This window comes from Leptonotus elevatus, chromosome 7 (genome assembly GCF_054856555.1).
Source record: "Leptonotus elevatus isolate MCC_2025b chromosome 7, RoL_Lele_1.0, whole genome shotgun sequence".
NCBI classification, from domain to species: domain Eukaryota; kingdom Metazoa; phylum Chordata; class Actinopteri; order Syngnathiformes; family Syngnathidae; genus Leptonotus; species Leptonotus elevatus.
Genome location: NC_141245.1, coordinates 22213522 through 22230640, shown reverse-complemented (window position 1 = coordinate 22230640; position 17119 = coordinate 22213522). Strand labels below are relative to the sequence as shown.

Genomic DNA, 17119 nt, shown 5'->3' with positions numbered 1-17119 from the left:
CAACAAAGATAACCCAAGTAAACATAAATTGTAAATTTTAAATGTTTTTTTAAATTAATAAACTACTCAAAGCTACCTGACTATGTGGAACAACAGCAGCAACATATAAAATCAAGTAATTTCTATAACTGGCAATGAGTCTTTTACATTTCTGTTGAGATATTTCGACCCTCTCTCCCTTGCAGAATGGCTTGAATTCAGCCACATTGGAGGCTTTTTCATGCATGAACTGTTCTGCCAAACTGTGAAATGAGTTGAATTGGGTTCACTGCCATTTTTATGACATTTGTACTGGCCTGTAAATTATGTGGTGACCACCTGACACAGTGCCATACTGGCCCAGGGGCATCAGGCCACCGTTAATATCGGACCCTGTTTCAAAGATTTATAATGGAGATGGTTTCTGCTTCCATTTCCAATATGTTCTCTGGTGAAAAATTGGTTCGCAATTCAAAGTTTCCAACTTTCAGAGTCAATCAAAAGGGAAAGTGACACAACCCTCATATTGGACCACATTTGATACATGATGGTGTTCCTAATATTGTGGCCTGTGAATGCTCACTGCTCAGTAAAGTTTTTTATCCCCCTATCTGCGGATACGATTTAATTTCATCATGATTAACTGACTGTATGTCACAAGCTTTTCCTTTCAAAATCAATTGTAGACAGAAGATACAGGAAGTTGAGGGACCCCCCCCCCCCCACTCACTCATGTGATCTCACTTGCATTTTCCATGTGCACCGCCTGCTGTCTATACAACTGCAGCCAAACAAGGTATAATCGACTATATTAATATAAAATCTGTGGTCAATGAAACAATCTGAGGTTTGATTTACACTGCATGGCTCAAGTTTAACAATTCCTTCAAATACTTTGAACGAATAGGTGGCAAGTTCCACATACAAATGATTTAAGTTGGCAAATTTTGAATCTGAAATAATATGCAGGGTTTGACGCCCATTTGTGGCTTCCTAGTAAAAAAAAAAAAATCCACTAATTGTTTCTTTTTTTCCTGTGGGAATTATCCTTAGCAGCAGACTTGTGTCAAACTGAAACACCTAAACTCACGTCCTTGACACGAAGATGCTACCAGAAAACAGCAATCATGAGATTTTTCATAAAAAAACAGAAAATCTATTTGTTTTTTATCTAAATTTGCAAACAACGAATATGCAGAGCTTCACTGAAACCAATCAGATTTCAAATTCCTCCTCTGGGCCTGTGGCTCTCAATGATGTCCGCATTCTATCATCGTCTGATTAGTTGACTAAAGCAATCTTGTTTACAGCCAACCTTGACTAGCAATGCACACCTGTTGTAACTAAGCGGAATCCCTGATGTCTATGACGAATTTCATTTATTTATTTTTATGTTTTGTCATTTTAGCAACCCTATATTGATTATAAACTTGTCGAGCTTCACGGAACAGTTGTGTGCTGTTATATTACATGTATGAATATTATTGATGGTTTCTACGATTGCAACATGATAGTGGCGATATTAAGAAGTGGATTAAGACGGTAAAGTCCCCACTGAAGGCCACGTACCAAATGCACTGCCCGCCACTGAGCTGTGCAAGACAATTCGGATCAAGTTGCAAACTCTGTTAGTGGGCTAAATATAGCTAGCCGGGATATGGGAGCTACAACACGCAGTCTGTGTGCGCGTGCGTGCGCGTGCACTGAAAGCCCAGCAGCAGCAGGAGCGTTATGGCAACCATACATGCAACAGGCTGCTGGCTTGTTGTCATTGTCGACGAATCACGCACGCACACGCATGGCGGGGAAAACGAGCCAAGAACCGGACGAGCAAACACACTCGACCGGTTCTTACTCGCCAGGATAATTTTGTATTGACGATTTCTCCCCAAAACGCGAGTTCTTGGCACCGCCACACAAAAAAAAAAAGTGAAACGAATAAAATGTCAAGTAATGTTTGCATTAAAATGTCACGGTGTCACACATAATATGGCAAGTTGCCGCATTGCCACACCAGCTGTGCGTGGAAGTGTCAGCCGCCTGTCACCCCACACGGCTCGGCGCAGCTTCGCCGCCGCTTCCGCCTAGCCGACAGGCTAATACGAAGCAGCGGTTATGGAGAGCACGGGTTGGTGAATGGCATCCGTCTAGCTACGCGTGAGGTCGGCTGAGTGCCTCTTCCTATAGCCCGAGGGGGGAGTGTGGCGTTTTTTTCCGAGGGACGCTGGCCGCTGGCGTGGAAGCCCACTCTGGCGAGCTGGATGCGTCAGATGCTAACTTAGCTAGCATGCTAATTGACGTCTGCCCTCGCGAACTCAACTTTGTTTTAAAACACCAGCAAATATTTAATTAAAATTTAATAAAAAAAAAGAGCAAAGTTTTCACTTAAGCAAGACTGTGTGACAGTTAGAGGTAAAACATGCGGCGTACTCTACCCCATCTGGCTGTTGTGTGACACCCGAGGAGGAGTAGGAGGCCGACGTCAGGGGCCGACATTCCCCGGGGGTGGAAGCCGCCGACAGCGCTCGCTGAGCTGGCGCGCGTAGCAGCCACAGCCGCTGAACCCGCTCGCCGGAGTAGTGCTGGAGTCGGGTGAGTGGACAACACGGGAGTCTCGGCCACCTACGAAGCCTCAGCTAGCAAAGCAAAACGCGGTACGTCTGGCTGGAAGTTTGGGCTGAAAACCGGAGACGCGTCGCCTCGCCGCGGTTCATGACTCCCAAGCAGGACGAGTCGCCATCGACGAGCTGACAATCATGAGAATGTCCACACGGGCATCCGTAAGTCACTGACGAGTGTCACGGTGTGGACTTCCGACAGTGACACTCGCTGGACATTTCATTAGGTACACCCGCACTGTCAAAAGGGGGAAAAAAACCGGGTTTTCCTACCTTTATTGTCACGTTTTGGAAAATCTCACACCAAACATAAATAAATGCCACAGAAAGTAAATATTCCGACATAATCATGATCCGCTTTAAATTCATTCATAAATGTACTTAGTTTGTGTAATCTGGGCCGGTTTAGTTGAATATAAAGCTATTATTTTGTTGTTTGCGTGGCAACAGGTAGATATACAGGTTAATTGTGCCTTCTGCCATCTAGTGGAAGAGCTTTTAATTGTTCTTTGTCACTATACGTCACTGTTGTCATAGGTCAATAAAAAAACATTACCTTATTTGTAGTAAATAATGTGAAAATGACTTTGTAAAATAGTTTATTTTATTTTTTACAATTTATATACATACTTTTATATTCCTTTAATATATTTTCATTTGTTTATGATAAAGTGTTCAGCATTGGAATGTAATATTATTCACCCTGATTTTTAAATGTAATTATGTGTAATTAATTAAACTGTTTATTTTGTGTATTTATTTGTATAATGCTTTTATTTTGGCCGTGTTTTACTCCGCTGGATTTTAATTAACATTTTTCGTCTAAATTGATTCAAGAACCCTTACATATAAAACAAAAGGATTAAAGGACCGAGTAGGCTATAAAAGACCACTTTGCCCATCCCTGGTCAAATCTAAGATGTAGCAACAGTTGTGATGATAATGTTCACTTTTGATTGACATCCCCAGACATGTAGTCATTTAACGTGTTTGTTCGTTTATTATTATTATTATTATTATTATTGCGGTTCTGGAGGGCCGTGCTGCATCACGCTCAGAGCTAAATGTGGCTAAAAATGCTAACCAAAATATCAGAAGCAGCTGTTGGTGTGATTCAGTGCAGTTGCACTCAACCACAATAGCAAACATATTGGCAAATCAATACATAAATGGATTCGAGATTTATTATATATAAAAAAGTAATCAAGTACTGCACTAGCATTGGGTTATTTACATTGATGTTTACATGAATGCTTCTTGCATTTGTGTTTTGTTTTTAACCTCGTTTAACCTGTTATGCTTTGATTGTGGGGTGTCCGATATAACGAGAAAATATTCTTTAAAAAAGAGGTTTCAAGCTGTTTATTGCCATTCTCAAATGAAGATTACTGTCAAATGTACCAAAATACAAAGGTAACTACACAGCGTGTATTCAAAACAACCACATAGCACGCCGCTACCTTAACGCTAACATACAATGGTAGCACATGCTAACAGTTAGCATCTATGTAAATGTGGAATATCTGAACGTAAACAGTGGGAAAACACATATACACAGACCTTATACTAATACTCATATTATCTTTATCCTCTGCGAAGAACGGCTAATATCACTGCCATACTGAGAAGCCGGGAGACGAGCTGCGTCTCCAGTGTGGTGTATCCGTATGTCTGTCTTATACTTCCCCCAGGTGGTCAAGGCGCTCACCTCTGAATGAGGGGGAAGACCAAGCAAGGACAATATATCAAGATAGTCGTGTTTTGTGCTCGTGTTTATACGGAAAACATGCATTAAGAAAATGAATTCTGGATGTTTTTGGATAGATGGATGGATAGATAGATAGATAGATAGATAGGATTGTTGTGAGGCATCATTATGTCCCTCAGCAGGGGGATGAAGATGGCCTGCAGGCAGATTTGTTTGTCATCGTATACATGTCATCCACTTTATGCGCATCCATCATTTTTCCCGCCGGTATGCAGCGAGCACCAATTAAGAGTCAGGGAATGAGAAGAGGATTGGATGCCGCTATTTTTTATTTTTTTGGGGGGCGAAGAAAATGAAATGAGCGATGGAAGGTCAGGAGAATGCATGGTAGCAGAGGATGAGAGAGTGAAGTCGTGTTGTCATGGAAACTGGCCGGGATGAGAGGAGACAAACAAGAATGTCAGTGTGGCTCACTGCAGGAAATAAAACGCAGAGGTGCGTCCACTCGGGCGGAAGTCCAATGAAACAACGTGTGCCATGCGCACAAAAGTATCTGGATCTGCTCCTTTAGTCATTTCATCATTTAAGTACAATACATTTGCATTTCATCTTTTAGAACTATATATTTGTATTGAGGTACAATTTTTATTCAACTTTACTGTGCAATATTATGAGACGTCTGCCACGAAGACAACAAGTGCCAGTCTTACATTATGAAATGCTTTAATGCGGACTCTTTCAATTTCAGCAACGAACACATTTTAAAAAGTATATATAGTTACGCTAAGAGGCTTGTTTTGGTGTACTCTCAGTCTGCACAACTGTTCAAGTGTCTTAGTAAGTGTTGGCTAGATGATGATGATGATGATGAAGAAGAAGCTGATGGTTTCCATGGCGACACGCTCTCTGCCCTTCCATTGCCTTTGTGTGTGGAGCCACTTTACCTGCAGAAACGTCTGCTGCTTTCTATGTTCGGCATCATTTAAGCTTGCCATTTTCAACGACAATTTGTATTCTTATGACGTTATTTTGTATATGCTGAATGTCATGATTATTTTTTGTAATAGACGAGCTAATTTACCTCGCACAATAACACAGAGGTAACGCATGTACACACACACACACACACACCATGCATAAATTGGAAGGAAAAAAATCCATTCAAAAAGACGACCAAAAAAAAGGTTATGCTGAGGAAATGGACGTGGCCACAAGATGGCAGCAGAACTCCTTTATTTTTTCTTCTTCTTTTTGCAGCGCAGGACACAGCAGAGAGCCGCTTCTCTTGATTAAGTTTTCAGCTTCACAACTGCTTGTGGCACTAACTGGCTCACTTATCAACTAAGTAACTCACAAATATTTCACTCATTTGCTCAATTCACAAAAACGCACTAAGTGGCTCACTTACTCATTGACTATAACACATGAATTTGCTCAGTCAGTCAGTCAGTCAGTCAATCACTCACAAACACACAAACTAATTCACAAAACAGTCTCATTTAACTAAATCTTTAACTAACTCACTATTTCACCCATTTTCTCACATCCTAATTTATAAAAACACACTAAGTGGCGGACTGACTGACTAACTAACTCACTCACTCACACAACAAATTCAACAAAATTATAACCGTCTCACTTAACTAACTCATTAACTACATCAGTAACTAACTCTTAAATCATTCATTCTCAACCATTTAACTCACTTCCTCACCCAAATATCAAATGTCTCAATATCACTCACTAAACTGACTCTGGAGCTAACTAAGAGTGACGCCCGCAGACACAGGCCTCCCTCGCTATTGATCCAACACGTGGTCCCGTGAGCCAGCAGCTCTGGCGGCGGGCGGCGGCGGGCGGCGGCGGCCGTCCGTCCACATCTGGAGCTGCCACAAGCTTCTCGTTATAGGGCCGAGGAGGCAGGGAAGGTGGGGCCATACAAAAACCACATACACAACACTCAGATGTACACTGAACACTCTTGACACACACTCATACTAACACTATCTCTCATACACACACACACACCAAGCTGTTTGTTTTGTGTGTTTGTGTGTGTGTGTGTGTGTGTGAGGATCTACATGGAGATATACTATCTGCTCCCTCCCCCTCAGTTTCTGTGTAATTGATCCCAGACTGGACATTGGCATTCATATCTTCCTTACTTTATCTTCCAGACAAGACTTCTACTGCTTCCAGATGCCGACACCACTCTTGAGAACTCAAGAGTTCAAGTTAGTTTTCCGGGGAAGAAAAAAAAGAAAAAGTAATGCTTTAATGTCTTCCCCCCCCCCCCCCCACCCAAAATAAATTGCTGGAAGGAAGACGAGAAGCTGACACCAGCAGAGGTAGACTACATACCTGGAAACGTACTTTTACTGTCTTGACTTCTTTTCTTTTTTTTATTGTTCCAAATTCTCGTCCAAAAGCAACAAACAACCAAAAATGTTTGCCGTTCAATCATAAAACTTCACAAGCGAAATAAATCATGTCTCTAGCAGATGCCAAAGCGTAAATCAACAGAAGTCAAAGGATTTTTAAGTCCGAGAGTCGCTTGCCGCGAGGCAGAAATTGTTGGGGTATCTACGGCCCAATCACTAACCCACTATACTGTGATTACTTTTCACGTTTACATCCAACTGGCTCTGAATCAGCTGCTTTACAAATGCCAAATATTTGTCATCTTTATGCTTCGCTCAACGTAGAAAAATACACCCCCCCCCCCCCAAAAAAAAAGTCCAGCGATCACGCCCGTGTGGGAAACGGGCTGAAAATAAAAGCTCAGCGTTGCAACACACTCACACACGAGCGAAATCTCCCGAGCCCAACTGGAGCGAGACAACTAGCTTCTACTACTCATCATATTTTTATGATCCGAAAGATGAGAGCGGGAACAAGAGCAACATTTACTTTGAGCGGCAAGGATTGTAAAGCGCTAAAGTCGTACTTCTCAAACTCGGGTCCCCGGACGAGCCGTAACTTGGTTGTTCGCAAAACAATTTGCAAATGCAATAAATGGCTATTTATTATTATTTATTCATGAATGACCAATTTGGGGGCGGGGGACACGTGTTGGTTAGGGTTAATTAGCAATAAGCTTATGAGGTGGTCTTTGAAAGTCTTTCCAAGGAAAAAAAATAATAATAATAAAAAAGAAAAAGAAAAAAAGAAATAAATAAATAATAAATAAAAGTCTTTCCACGCTGTAAGCCAAAAAGTTTGAAAAAAACCCCGCAGATTTACATCACGTCGTTAAGCTACCAGCGCCAACATGGGCACACTTTAACTCGTCCGGCACCTTTTACCAACCAGGTGGTCCCTTGCCTGGTCCATGTGGGACTATAGTGTGCAGTGCGTAGCACATGTTGGAAGGCTGTAATGTGTTGCGCAGATACAGTCAAGATTCCGCTATGAGTGTCTGAATCTGCTCTCTCATCTGCTGCCAGAAACGTAAACGTGCATTTCGACGGACTCGGCGTGGAGCACGAGAACCTCACTCAAATCTTTTGCGGGGTTTTGATTAGCTTGTTGATAACCCGATCCCGCAGAAACCACCTGAGTTATCATCTTTCTTCTACAGAACAAAAAATAAAAAAACAAAAAAAATTCAAATTTAATGAATTGATGGAGTTTAATCGCCTTAAAATATTGCCCATCATGAAATCTTACCAGTTCATATACACATTAAAAAAAAATAATTAAGGGACAGTGAGTACAAATGAAAAGGAACAGATATTTTTTCCAAACCAAAATACAGAACAAAACAAAAAGAACGATTTCAACTCAAGGTGTCAGTTTGTGGAACAATCATCTCAGCCTATCTGCATTATTCTTTAAACGTTTAAAAGCACAATTTTTAGAAAAATACATTTGATAGAATTGTTACATTGAGGCCGTTCTGACCGCTTGCTGTCATTCATTTTGTGTTCTTTTTTTTGTGATGATTTAGAGGCTGATAACACGTTTTATCCTTTCTGTCCCCTTTCATTTCTTTTTCTTTTAAAGAGTAAAATAAGCGGAAAAACGAAATGAAAGTTCACAGATAAGTCAGTCAGAAAGTTATTGCAATCAAATTGGCTGTGATCAGAAATCAAATGTTCTGACGACATTTCATCCTGATGCGTAAAAGACCTATGAACTACATTAATAATCCCCAATAGCATTTTCCAAATTCTTATTGGCTATGAATAAGAGATAAGGCTATGAAAAAATGAATTGCAGATGATTTGGAGACTTGTAATTGGTCCTGCGTCAGATGCTTGAGAGCCAAAACTGCTTTAATGCCAAAGAAAAGCGTTTGCAAACGCTTCCTGCTTGTTTGTGTTGACTTTCACGCAAACAAACCCAGTTAATTCTCATCTGGAATTTATTTCAACTGTTGACATATAATAACAATAAATGAGCCGGAGGGACTGATGATTCATTTGCATTCAGAGAATACTAAACAATACGTTTGTTGTTCCTTCTCCATTTCTGACGTTCAAGCCCGACGTTCGCGCTGACGTCTTCATTGGACAAATTCGACACAGCAAGTCCTAAAGCGTGCAAATAAAATGCAACACGATGGCTTGTTTTGGCAACGTCATACGGAACACATGAAACTGATTTTAAGGAACAAATATTGCCTGAAACTCAAGGCTCAATCACACTACTTATTGTCTTGAGTCTCAGAGTCAGTGCAATTCAGGGAAAAACAATTATTTTTAAACTTCAGATTGGGGCAGCACGGTGAGAGTGGTGCCTCACAGGTTCGAGGTTTGGGGGGGGTTTTAACCTCAGCTAATCTGACTTCCCTCAAAAAATGATTATTTTGTATCAATACATTTATAATGGGGTAAATTATAAGCGGATTTTCGCTATTCACTAACCCCATGAACTGCTGGGACCACTGACTGCACAGTGGTGCCTTGAGATAAACGTGACCAAATTAACTTACATGTTTTTCAACAGACGAGAATTTTTAAAGTTTTTTTGCCTAACTTGCCAACCAAACTTGAGATACAAACACTGTATGATGGCACTAAACTCAATTCCACTTACTTCAAAAGAAGAGTCCTCATGTTGATTAATGCCACTCCCAGATGAAGTTTACAGTCAACCTAAACATGACAGAGTCTTTCACACGTTTCATATAACCAAACGACATTACCTTCAGAAAGGCCTCCCGCTAGCTTTATGCTAACATATAATGAAAAATGCCATTGGCATGCTAACAGTTAGCATCGCCAGTCACGGTTTTACAACCCTTTAGCAACGGATATTTGAACATAAATGTTGGAATAACACATTCAGACAGATAATAAAAACAAATACTTACAGGCATATGTTTCTTTATCCTCTGTGAAAAACGACCAATATTAGCATTAGCAACTTACAGAAAAGTAGAAGTAGTAGTAGAAGAAGAAGAGGAAGAAGAAGAAGAAGAAATTAAATCATGATGCGCAAACTGTTTCTTTAGATTTTATTTTATTTTAAATTATGTGTCTACTCTTATGATTTTATAAAATACAATATTATAGAGTACTGTACTAAATATTTTGATTAAAAAAAAAAAATAATCTTGCTCACTGCACAAAGTGGTTCCAAAGCAAGCAACACTCTTGACATGAAATCAATTGAATTTTGCATCTGTACTGTTTTTCAAATTTTCACAGTTTTTCTACGCCGCTGCTAACTCACAAAGTCACAAGCGAATACCTCGGGCATTTGCGATTTTGTGAATATTTATCTAACAAGTTCCTAATCATTAAAACTCTAGTTGACTTAGATTTAGATGACTTTTAATCCTATTTTAATGTAAGAAAAACAGAGTTGTCTTTCTCCTCATCCATGGCAATAAACTTATGAGAAGAATGTTTGTTTGTTTTTCAAAATAAAGTTGTAAATGTTTCCGATATTAAGTTAAACAATATGTTACAAGATATGCCACTATCTTATCAGATCTTTTTAATGAGTCCAAAGTGAAGAGGAATTAGTTTATGTCTGTTTTATTTTGAAATACAGTAGCCTACATAGTTGTTTTTTTTGTAATTATTTTACAGACCCCCAAGCTACAACTCATAGGGACCCCGGTTTGAGAACCACCGATGAAAAGTGTCCTGATGTTGACATCCTTTTGTTATAGTGCGCCCCCAGGTCCTTACCTCCTTCCCAACCAAGCCACACTGCTTAAGTGGCATGCTGTTTGCAGCTGGGATGCTTTTGCTCCATTGCAGGGACCACACATCAAGATGTACTTTTATTAGTCATTGTGCCTTTCGGGGTACACAGCTTTGTCGTAAACCGGCTCTGCTTTTCCACACTTGACACTTAACATGAGCCGTTCCCGAAAACTGGGTAACCAAATCTGGATCCCCCCCACACAGGACTGAATGGCGATAGAAATAATCTGTAATCATTGTGATTAACTTTACAGGTATTAGATTAAATCACACGTACTTAGCTTTTAGTTAGCGCGTTGTACCTTCTGCTGCTAAGACTTAGTATGAAATTCACTGAGTTACAAAGGCATCATGCAAAGAGTGTATAAAAGAAGAACTTGTGAAATAAATCACTCACTAACTTCAAACTCACTCACCAACAAAGTAACAAAGTGTATTGTGTGTGTTGTTCGTGCAGCAGGCCAACAACACATTTGCGTGGTATCATCAATAAGGTTTACAACATCTTTGTCTATAAATAGTGAGCGGTGGCTCCCGTGGCCCAAAGCAAGTCAAACTGTGAGTGATGACTAATTAGAGCCTTCTCTTGTTTCTGGGCTCGCCTCCATGAGAGCAACTTTACGGGCTGCTCGCATGTTTTCAGCCTGGAGCGACTTGAAGGCTGATCGTTGCGCTCGTCTTCACACGGCGGGTACACTTTTGCAGCCCAGCTACATACTGTAGAATGAAAAACAAAATACATGAATATGTCAGCTCGCGTTCTCTCATGACAACGCGACATGCAGCAGTCGTTTGAATAAAACATGAAGAATGGCGACAACCTGAAGCGCTACTAAATATTTTAGCAGGCAGCTCAGACACGTCCCAGAAAGAATCAGAGGTAGAGAGAAATTGTGGCCACGGTTGTGACAGCATGTTCCGGATGTTTCCTCTCGTCTGCCTGCTGGCCACTTGGATTCTGCTTCTTCCACTCCGAGGTGAGCGCCCCGAACGACTTTACAGAGACCCGGCGCACCTTTTTGTCCAAATGATGAGCCTCCTCCAAAGCGATCAAACGGGACGCATCCAACAGGCCCGAGGCAGATGAACTGGCACATTCCGGGCAAACTGTGAGGTCTCTTAGCCAAGATACTTATTAACATGTGACTCAACTTTTCAGAAATTGCATGTGAACATTGTCACCAAGCCAGAATGCCAAAGAGAGAAATAATCCATCCCAGCATGTCAATGCAATACCTGGAGACAATAATAGAGACTGTGCCTTGTTGCGAATTCAAAACAGAAAACCCACACATAATTGCCTACATACTGTATTCAAGTGAAATGATCCCAAAAAGCTCAATACTCAAATTCAAACTCATCGTATAACATTATCCTTAAAAATTAATAAATGGCTTACAGATGATTTGATTAGAAACAAATGACTCACAAACTTGACCTAACACATTCACTCGCTAACTAACAAACTCTAACTTATAAACTAACTCACTCACCCACTCACTCTACTAACCAACCAACTTAGTCACCCACAAACTATCTCTCACTCACTCCCTCCATAACTAACCAAAACGTAGTCACCCACTAACTAAATCTTATACACATACCTATTAACCAAGCGACTTAGTCACCCACAAACTAACTCTCATTAATTTTCTCACTCAATAATCAACCAACTCACCTACAAACAAAATCTCACTTACTAAGTCACCCATAAACAAACAAACTAACTAACTAACTCATTCAGTAACTTGCTCACTCATAACTGACCAACTTAGTAAATCCACAAACTCAGTCAGGCAATCACTAACTCAATGAATAACTAATCTAGTCAGCCACAAACAAAACCTCACTAACTAGTAGTCTCCCACAAACAACACCTTACTAAATAGTACTCACTCACTCGCGCACTCATAACCAACCAGTTAGTCAAACACCAAAAAATATAATTCATTCAATAACCAATCAATTTAGTCACCCACAAACTAGCTCTCTCTCTCATCACTCACCAACTTAGTCAACCAGAAAGAAACTCTCACTCGATCACTCACTCACTAACCAACAGTGTTGTTATACCCTTAGCTCTGGATTCCTTTAACCCCGAGGAGGTGGAGTACGTGGCCTTCAACGTGACCGCGCCTTCGAGGGGCTCGGTCCGCTTGGACTGCGGCACCGATCCGCCGTCCATCTTCATCTGGGGCTTTACAAGAAACGGTTCGGACAGCAGCGTGGCTCTGGCGTGCGACTACGGTCACGGACCCGTGCTGCAGGCTCAGCCGGGCAGCGTGGTTCGCGTGCGCGTGCCTGCCAACTCCTCCGCCCTGGTCGTAGAGGAAGTGCAGCAGGAGGCGGAGGGCACGTACACCTGCCAGGCGTTGTACCACGCGGACCACGGGCCCAGAGTGGCCTTCTACTCCACCAGGCTGGACATGGAGCATGGCTGATAATGATGTCTCACTCTTGCAAATAAAATCATAGAAGTTGCTCAAGTGTCATTCACTCTCTAACTTTGTAACGCACTCACTCTTTTACAATCACTAACTAACCTAAACCAACTAACTCACTCCCTGTATTAACACTGTCACTATTATGAGTCTGATTCATTAACTCATTCACACCCTTTACTCTAACTCACTCACCAACTAACTCACTACTTTACAAACTGTACATTAATCACCCCTTTGCCAACGACGGCAACTAAAACTAACTCATCTGATAACACTAACTCACAAATGCTAACACACTCAACCAACTAACTCCAATCCTTTCATCGTTAACTCATACTAACTCTGACTCACATCCTTGCTCACACGCTCATTGAGTTTACCTCACAAACGATCTAACACCCACCCACTTAATAACCAACTCATTAACACTGATGCCATCATTTAACTCTAATCACCCGCTTCCTCTCTCACTCACAAATGCACTCAATCACCAAAGTTACTGCATCTCTCAATCTCAAAATGATTTACTCACCTGTTTACGACCACGAGCTCATGAATTCACACATGCAAACACCGCCGTGCAGTTCAATATGAGAAAGGAAGGAAGGCTGACAGTGAATTGACTTACTCTTCCTTATCTTCTCTTTATATTATTACAAAACTTTACAAGTCGCTAAATCTCCGAAACACAAAACAGTTCTCAGGCAAAAACAAAAAGCATAAATAATATAAAAGACTGACAATTTTGTTCTTTGACACAGATACATTCATATGAAATAATAGTTTACTACTAGAAAAAATAAATAAGTAATCTAGGGAGTCTTTAGGAGTTCCATCACAGTCTCCGCAGGCTGCAACAGTTTGAAGTCCATGTCGGACAAAGTCCTCTCTTAGGTCCTCTGACTGTCTTCTTTCAGGTCCTCTGACTGTCCTTTCTCAGGTCCTCTTTGTAACATTGTCACAGCAGCTCCGCCACTCCAACTGCCACACCGCAGGGAACTCAGGCCTCTTGGAGGCTGGCCTGAATCAGCTCACCCCCGCCGGACATCCAGCCGGGCTTTTCGTCACAGTCCGAGTCCGGAAGGCCCAGACTGTCCCAGCACAGCTCCGGACCGTCCTGATCCGTGCAGTCCAGATCCTCCTCTGCTGTGTACAAAAACAAAAAAAACTAAAATTATTTTTTTAAATAATTATGTTTATACTTAGATAGATATTGGTAAAAACATATTCATGGTGAAGGGACTTCATATGTTAATAAATAAATAATTTAATAAATTTATGAAATATATTGACAAGCTCTCATTTGTTTATTAAATAAATAAGAATTGTATTTATTTTATTTTGGATACCGGTACTTCATCTGTTATTTATTGAATGCAATGAAATGTTTTTAAAGTAATGAAATCACCTGTGTCATCTGCTGGACATTCTTTGTTGTGTCCGTCGAGACAACACGAGCGTTGCGAAGGCGGCGACTCTCGGTGCTCGTCGGGCAGGTGTGCGACCTCCAGGTCGTCAAGGTCATTGGCCCGTCGCTCTCCCTGCGGGCCGGCGGGCGGGTGGTGGTGCCGGCACAGGGACGGCGCCGGCCGGTTCAAAGGAACCATCTCCAGACCGTCTTGCTGGCAGGGCGCCACCCGGTGCATGAGGGGAAGCGTCCCGCCCGAGAGGACGCCGTTGGTCTCGTTGTAACACCTGGAAAGCCGCACAGAGAGCTGTGGACTCAAATGCCAATTTATTGTACTTAAAAGCGTAATTCAATTGAAATGTGCTGAACTGGATTAGAACAATTGCCTAGAATTCAAGTGTGATCCATAATGTCCGTCTACGCAGAGGATAAAGACTTTGTGTTTGTGTCCAAATCCACAGGAGCGTCCTTGCGTAGCACGACACTTTATAAGCCCTCAAAGCCAACACAAACGCTAAAATATTCTCAATCCCATTCAAAGAGAAGCATCGGGTTTCGCGCGCACTTCCTGCTATCAGAACAAGGATCCCCGACCGCGATCCACATTTTCTTTCCCGCCCGTGTACATAAATAAACAGGAGGCTAATTAATGCGGCCCGTGTGTTGGCTGGTTGCACACAGGGTAAACTGTGATGCCGCTGAGCCTTGAGCATATAAACAGGAGCAGCATGGGAATGTGGAGTGCAAGAAAAAAAAAAAAGGGCAGCTGGCCTCGCTCCCGACGACACGTGACAAAGTCCTAAACAGACTACCGCGAATGAACTCGGTGGAAAAGTCAGAGGGAAATAAAAAAAAGTGGACTTTGAAAGAGAAAGCTTCTTATGATGTGATAGGCAATCTGCTCATAGTTGTGCCTTTATTCTTTATATCCAAATGGCATGAGGACCGTACATGCTCACATATAGACGAGTTGAAAAACAGCAATGCACATCACATGAGGTGTTCCACAAGGCTCCGTTCTCTTCCCATTATCAATGAACATCTTGTGTCATCCAAAATCCCTTTTGTACTTGCATGACCACATCGCCACTTGTCAACGCACCTGTTATTGTTGCACAGGTTCTGGCAGCTCATACACTCTGAAGATTCCGACTGGGGAAGAGCTGTGTACATGCCGCCTCCCTACAAAAAAAAAAAGTGTTTAGTGAGGATTAATGCAAGGAAAGTTTGAGGGTCTGTGAAATAATCTATGATAAATTCTATATTTAAAAAAATGCATCTCTACAAATGTATCCTTAAACTAACTTTGGGACATACTTAAATAAATAGTAAAAAACAAACGCACCCGGTGTCCCGCACTTACATTGTGGTGGTGGTGAGGGTGGGACAGGGTGCCGTCGTGGCTGTGAGGATGTCCGCCCGGGTAGAGGCCACCGTTGCCGTTGTGCAGCGGTAGGCCGTTAGGATGTTTGTGGTGCAAGTGGTGGCACCCCGGGGGCAACATGCCGTTGTGCCCGTAGCCCCCGTGGACGCCACCATTCATGCGGCCGGTGCCGGCCAATGCGGTGTAGTCCAGAACGTGTCCATTCATGTCAGCCGGCTGGTACAAGTAACCTGGAGGGTCGTATTCTGCGGAAGGAAACACACGGAGTACCACAAGGCTCATTTCTCGTCCCATTATATTTCTGAATCACTTAAAATGACTTCAATACTTCAATTTGGCAAGTAAGACGTATCAAACTGAAATCTTCAATTTTTGACTATTTAACTCGTTCAAACCCAAAAATGTATAAATATGTTTTTTAATACTTTGTCCTTCACTACCATAAACGTATTTATACGTAGTTAAAAACATTTTTTTTTATGCTAGAGCATACAGAAGGCTTTGACACAGCTTCTGACATGAAGAGGTTGCTTAAAGTAATGGTAGTTATTACAAAAAACGGTCAGCAGGTGGCAGCAGACTATGAGAAATCAGCCAGGGCCACGTTGTAACAAGCTCTTTTTGACAGTGTTTTCAACACGTTTGTGAATAATGATGAAACGTATGCTAATTGCTGAAAAACAGAAACAGATACCAATATACTTTTTTCCTGGTGAAAGAAGAGACTCTACTCTTTCTTTTGTTAGGTTCCATGTTTTTATAGCAATAGAACTGAATATGTGGACCTTGCAAAATCAGTCAAAAACAGCCGGGAGCCAAGGGGGTTGGGAGTGAAGGAGTTCAATTTATTTAAAATGATATATTAATTATATATATTGGTTATATATTTTTATAATTAAAAAAAATAATTTAAAAAAGATATACTATTTTAATGACAATGATTAATATTATGATTTATCCTCAATTTATTTTGATTTATTTCATTCATTAAGTGTTTATTTAATTGCTTTATTGTGTTTATTCAAGGTGTTTGGAAAGGCTCAATAAAAAGTGCTTGTTCGATGTGGCGTTTAACATCAACACCCACTGTGCATGTTGTTGTGCTGCCGGTTCCTCCACAGGCACATGGCGATGAAGGCGAGCAGGATGAGGACCATCACGCCGAGCACGCAGCCCACGATGAGGTACAGGAGCCCCCCGGGGGGGCCGGCGGGCTCCTGCGGGTGAGGCGGCGTGACGGGCCGCTGGCTGGGTGAGCCCGGAGACTGCCGAGCTGGAATACAAAAACACAAAAAAAGGATGTTGCACGGTTGATCAATTGAACAATGTTAACTCTTTTTAAATCGGCCCAAAATAGCAGATTTTACTCTGCCAAATATTCGGCATCGGTTAGTCCCTAGTTTTTCGTGATATTTGC

At 41.6% G+C, this 17119-nt stretch overlaps 2 protein-coding genes and 1 long non-coding RNA gene across 5 annotated transcripts in view; 1 reads left to right on the top strand and 2 right to left on the bottom strand.

The window, feature by feature from the left end:
* Positions 1-8201: 8201 nt before the first annotated feature.
* LOC147171596 (uncharacterized) lies at positions 8202-9705 on the bottom strand. The gene is made up of 3 exons (XR_015095572.1): positions 9623-9705; positions 9346-9404; positions 8202-8840 (listed from the first exon to the last, which is right to left on the bottom strand). It is a non-coding gene; the product is annotated as an uncharacterized LOC147171596 (long non-coding RNA).
* Positions 9706-11379: 1674 nt separating this feature from the next.
* Positions 11380-12907, top strand: LOC147171595 (uncharacterized). The gene is made up of 2 exons (XM_086080840.1): positions 11380-11443; positions 12546-12907. The coding sequence occupies exons 1-2, from the start codon at positions 11380-11382 to the stop codon at positions 12905-12907; spliced, it is 426 nt and encodes a 141-aa protein (XP_085936966.1).
* Positions 12908-13529: 622 nt separating this feature from the next.
* Positions 13530-17119, bottom strand: part of cdon (cell adhesion associated, oncogene regulated) — a 63405-nt gene continuing 59815 nt past the window's right edge. For 2 of the 3 annotated variants that reach the window (XM_086081230.1, XM_086081232.1), the window contains 5 exons: positions 16790-16975; positions 15682-15947; positions 15421-15500; positions 14319-14605; positions 13530-14056 (listed from right to left, as the gene is read on the bottom strand). In XM_086081230.1, coding sequence (XP_085937356.1) covers positions 13911-14056; positions 14319-14605; positions 15421-15500; positions 15682-15947; positions 16790-16975 — 965 coding nt within the window. In that variant the 3' untranslated portion in view covers positions 13530-13910. The remainder of the gene's footprint in view (positions 14057-14318; positions 14606-15420; positions 15501-15681; positions 15948-16789; positions 16976-17119) is intronic. The other variant, XM_086081231.1, reaches the window with a different exon arrangement.

Bases quoted from the DNA above. Each gene is read 5' to 3' on its own strand.
- LOC147171595 (XM_086080840.1), top strand. From the start codon at position 11,380: ATGTTCCGGATGTTTCCTCTCGTCTGCCTGCTGGCCACTTGGATTCTG. The intron at 11,444-12,545 runs GTGAGCGCCCCG...TTATACCCTTAG, and splicing joins TCTGCTTCTTCCACTCCGAG to CTCTGGATTCCTTTAACCCC.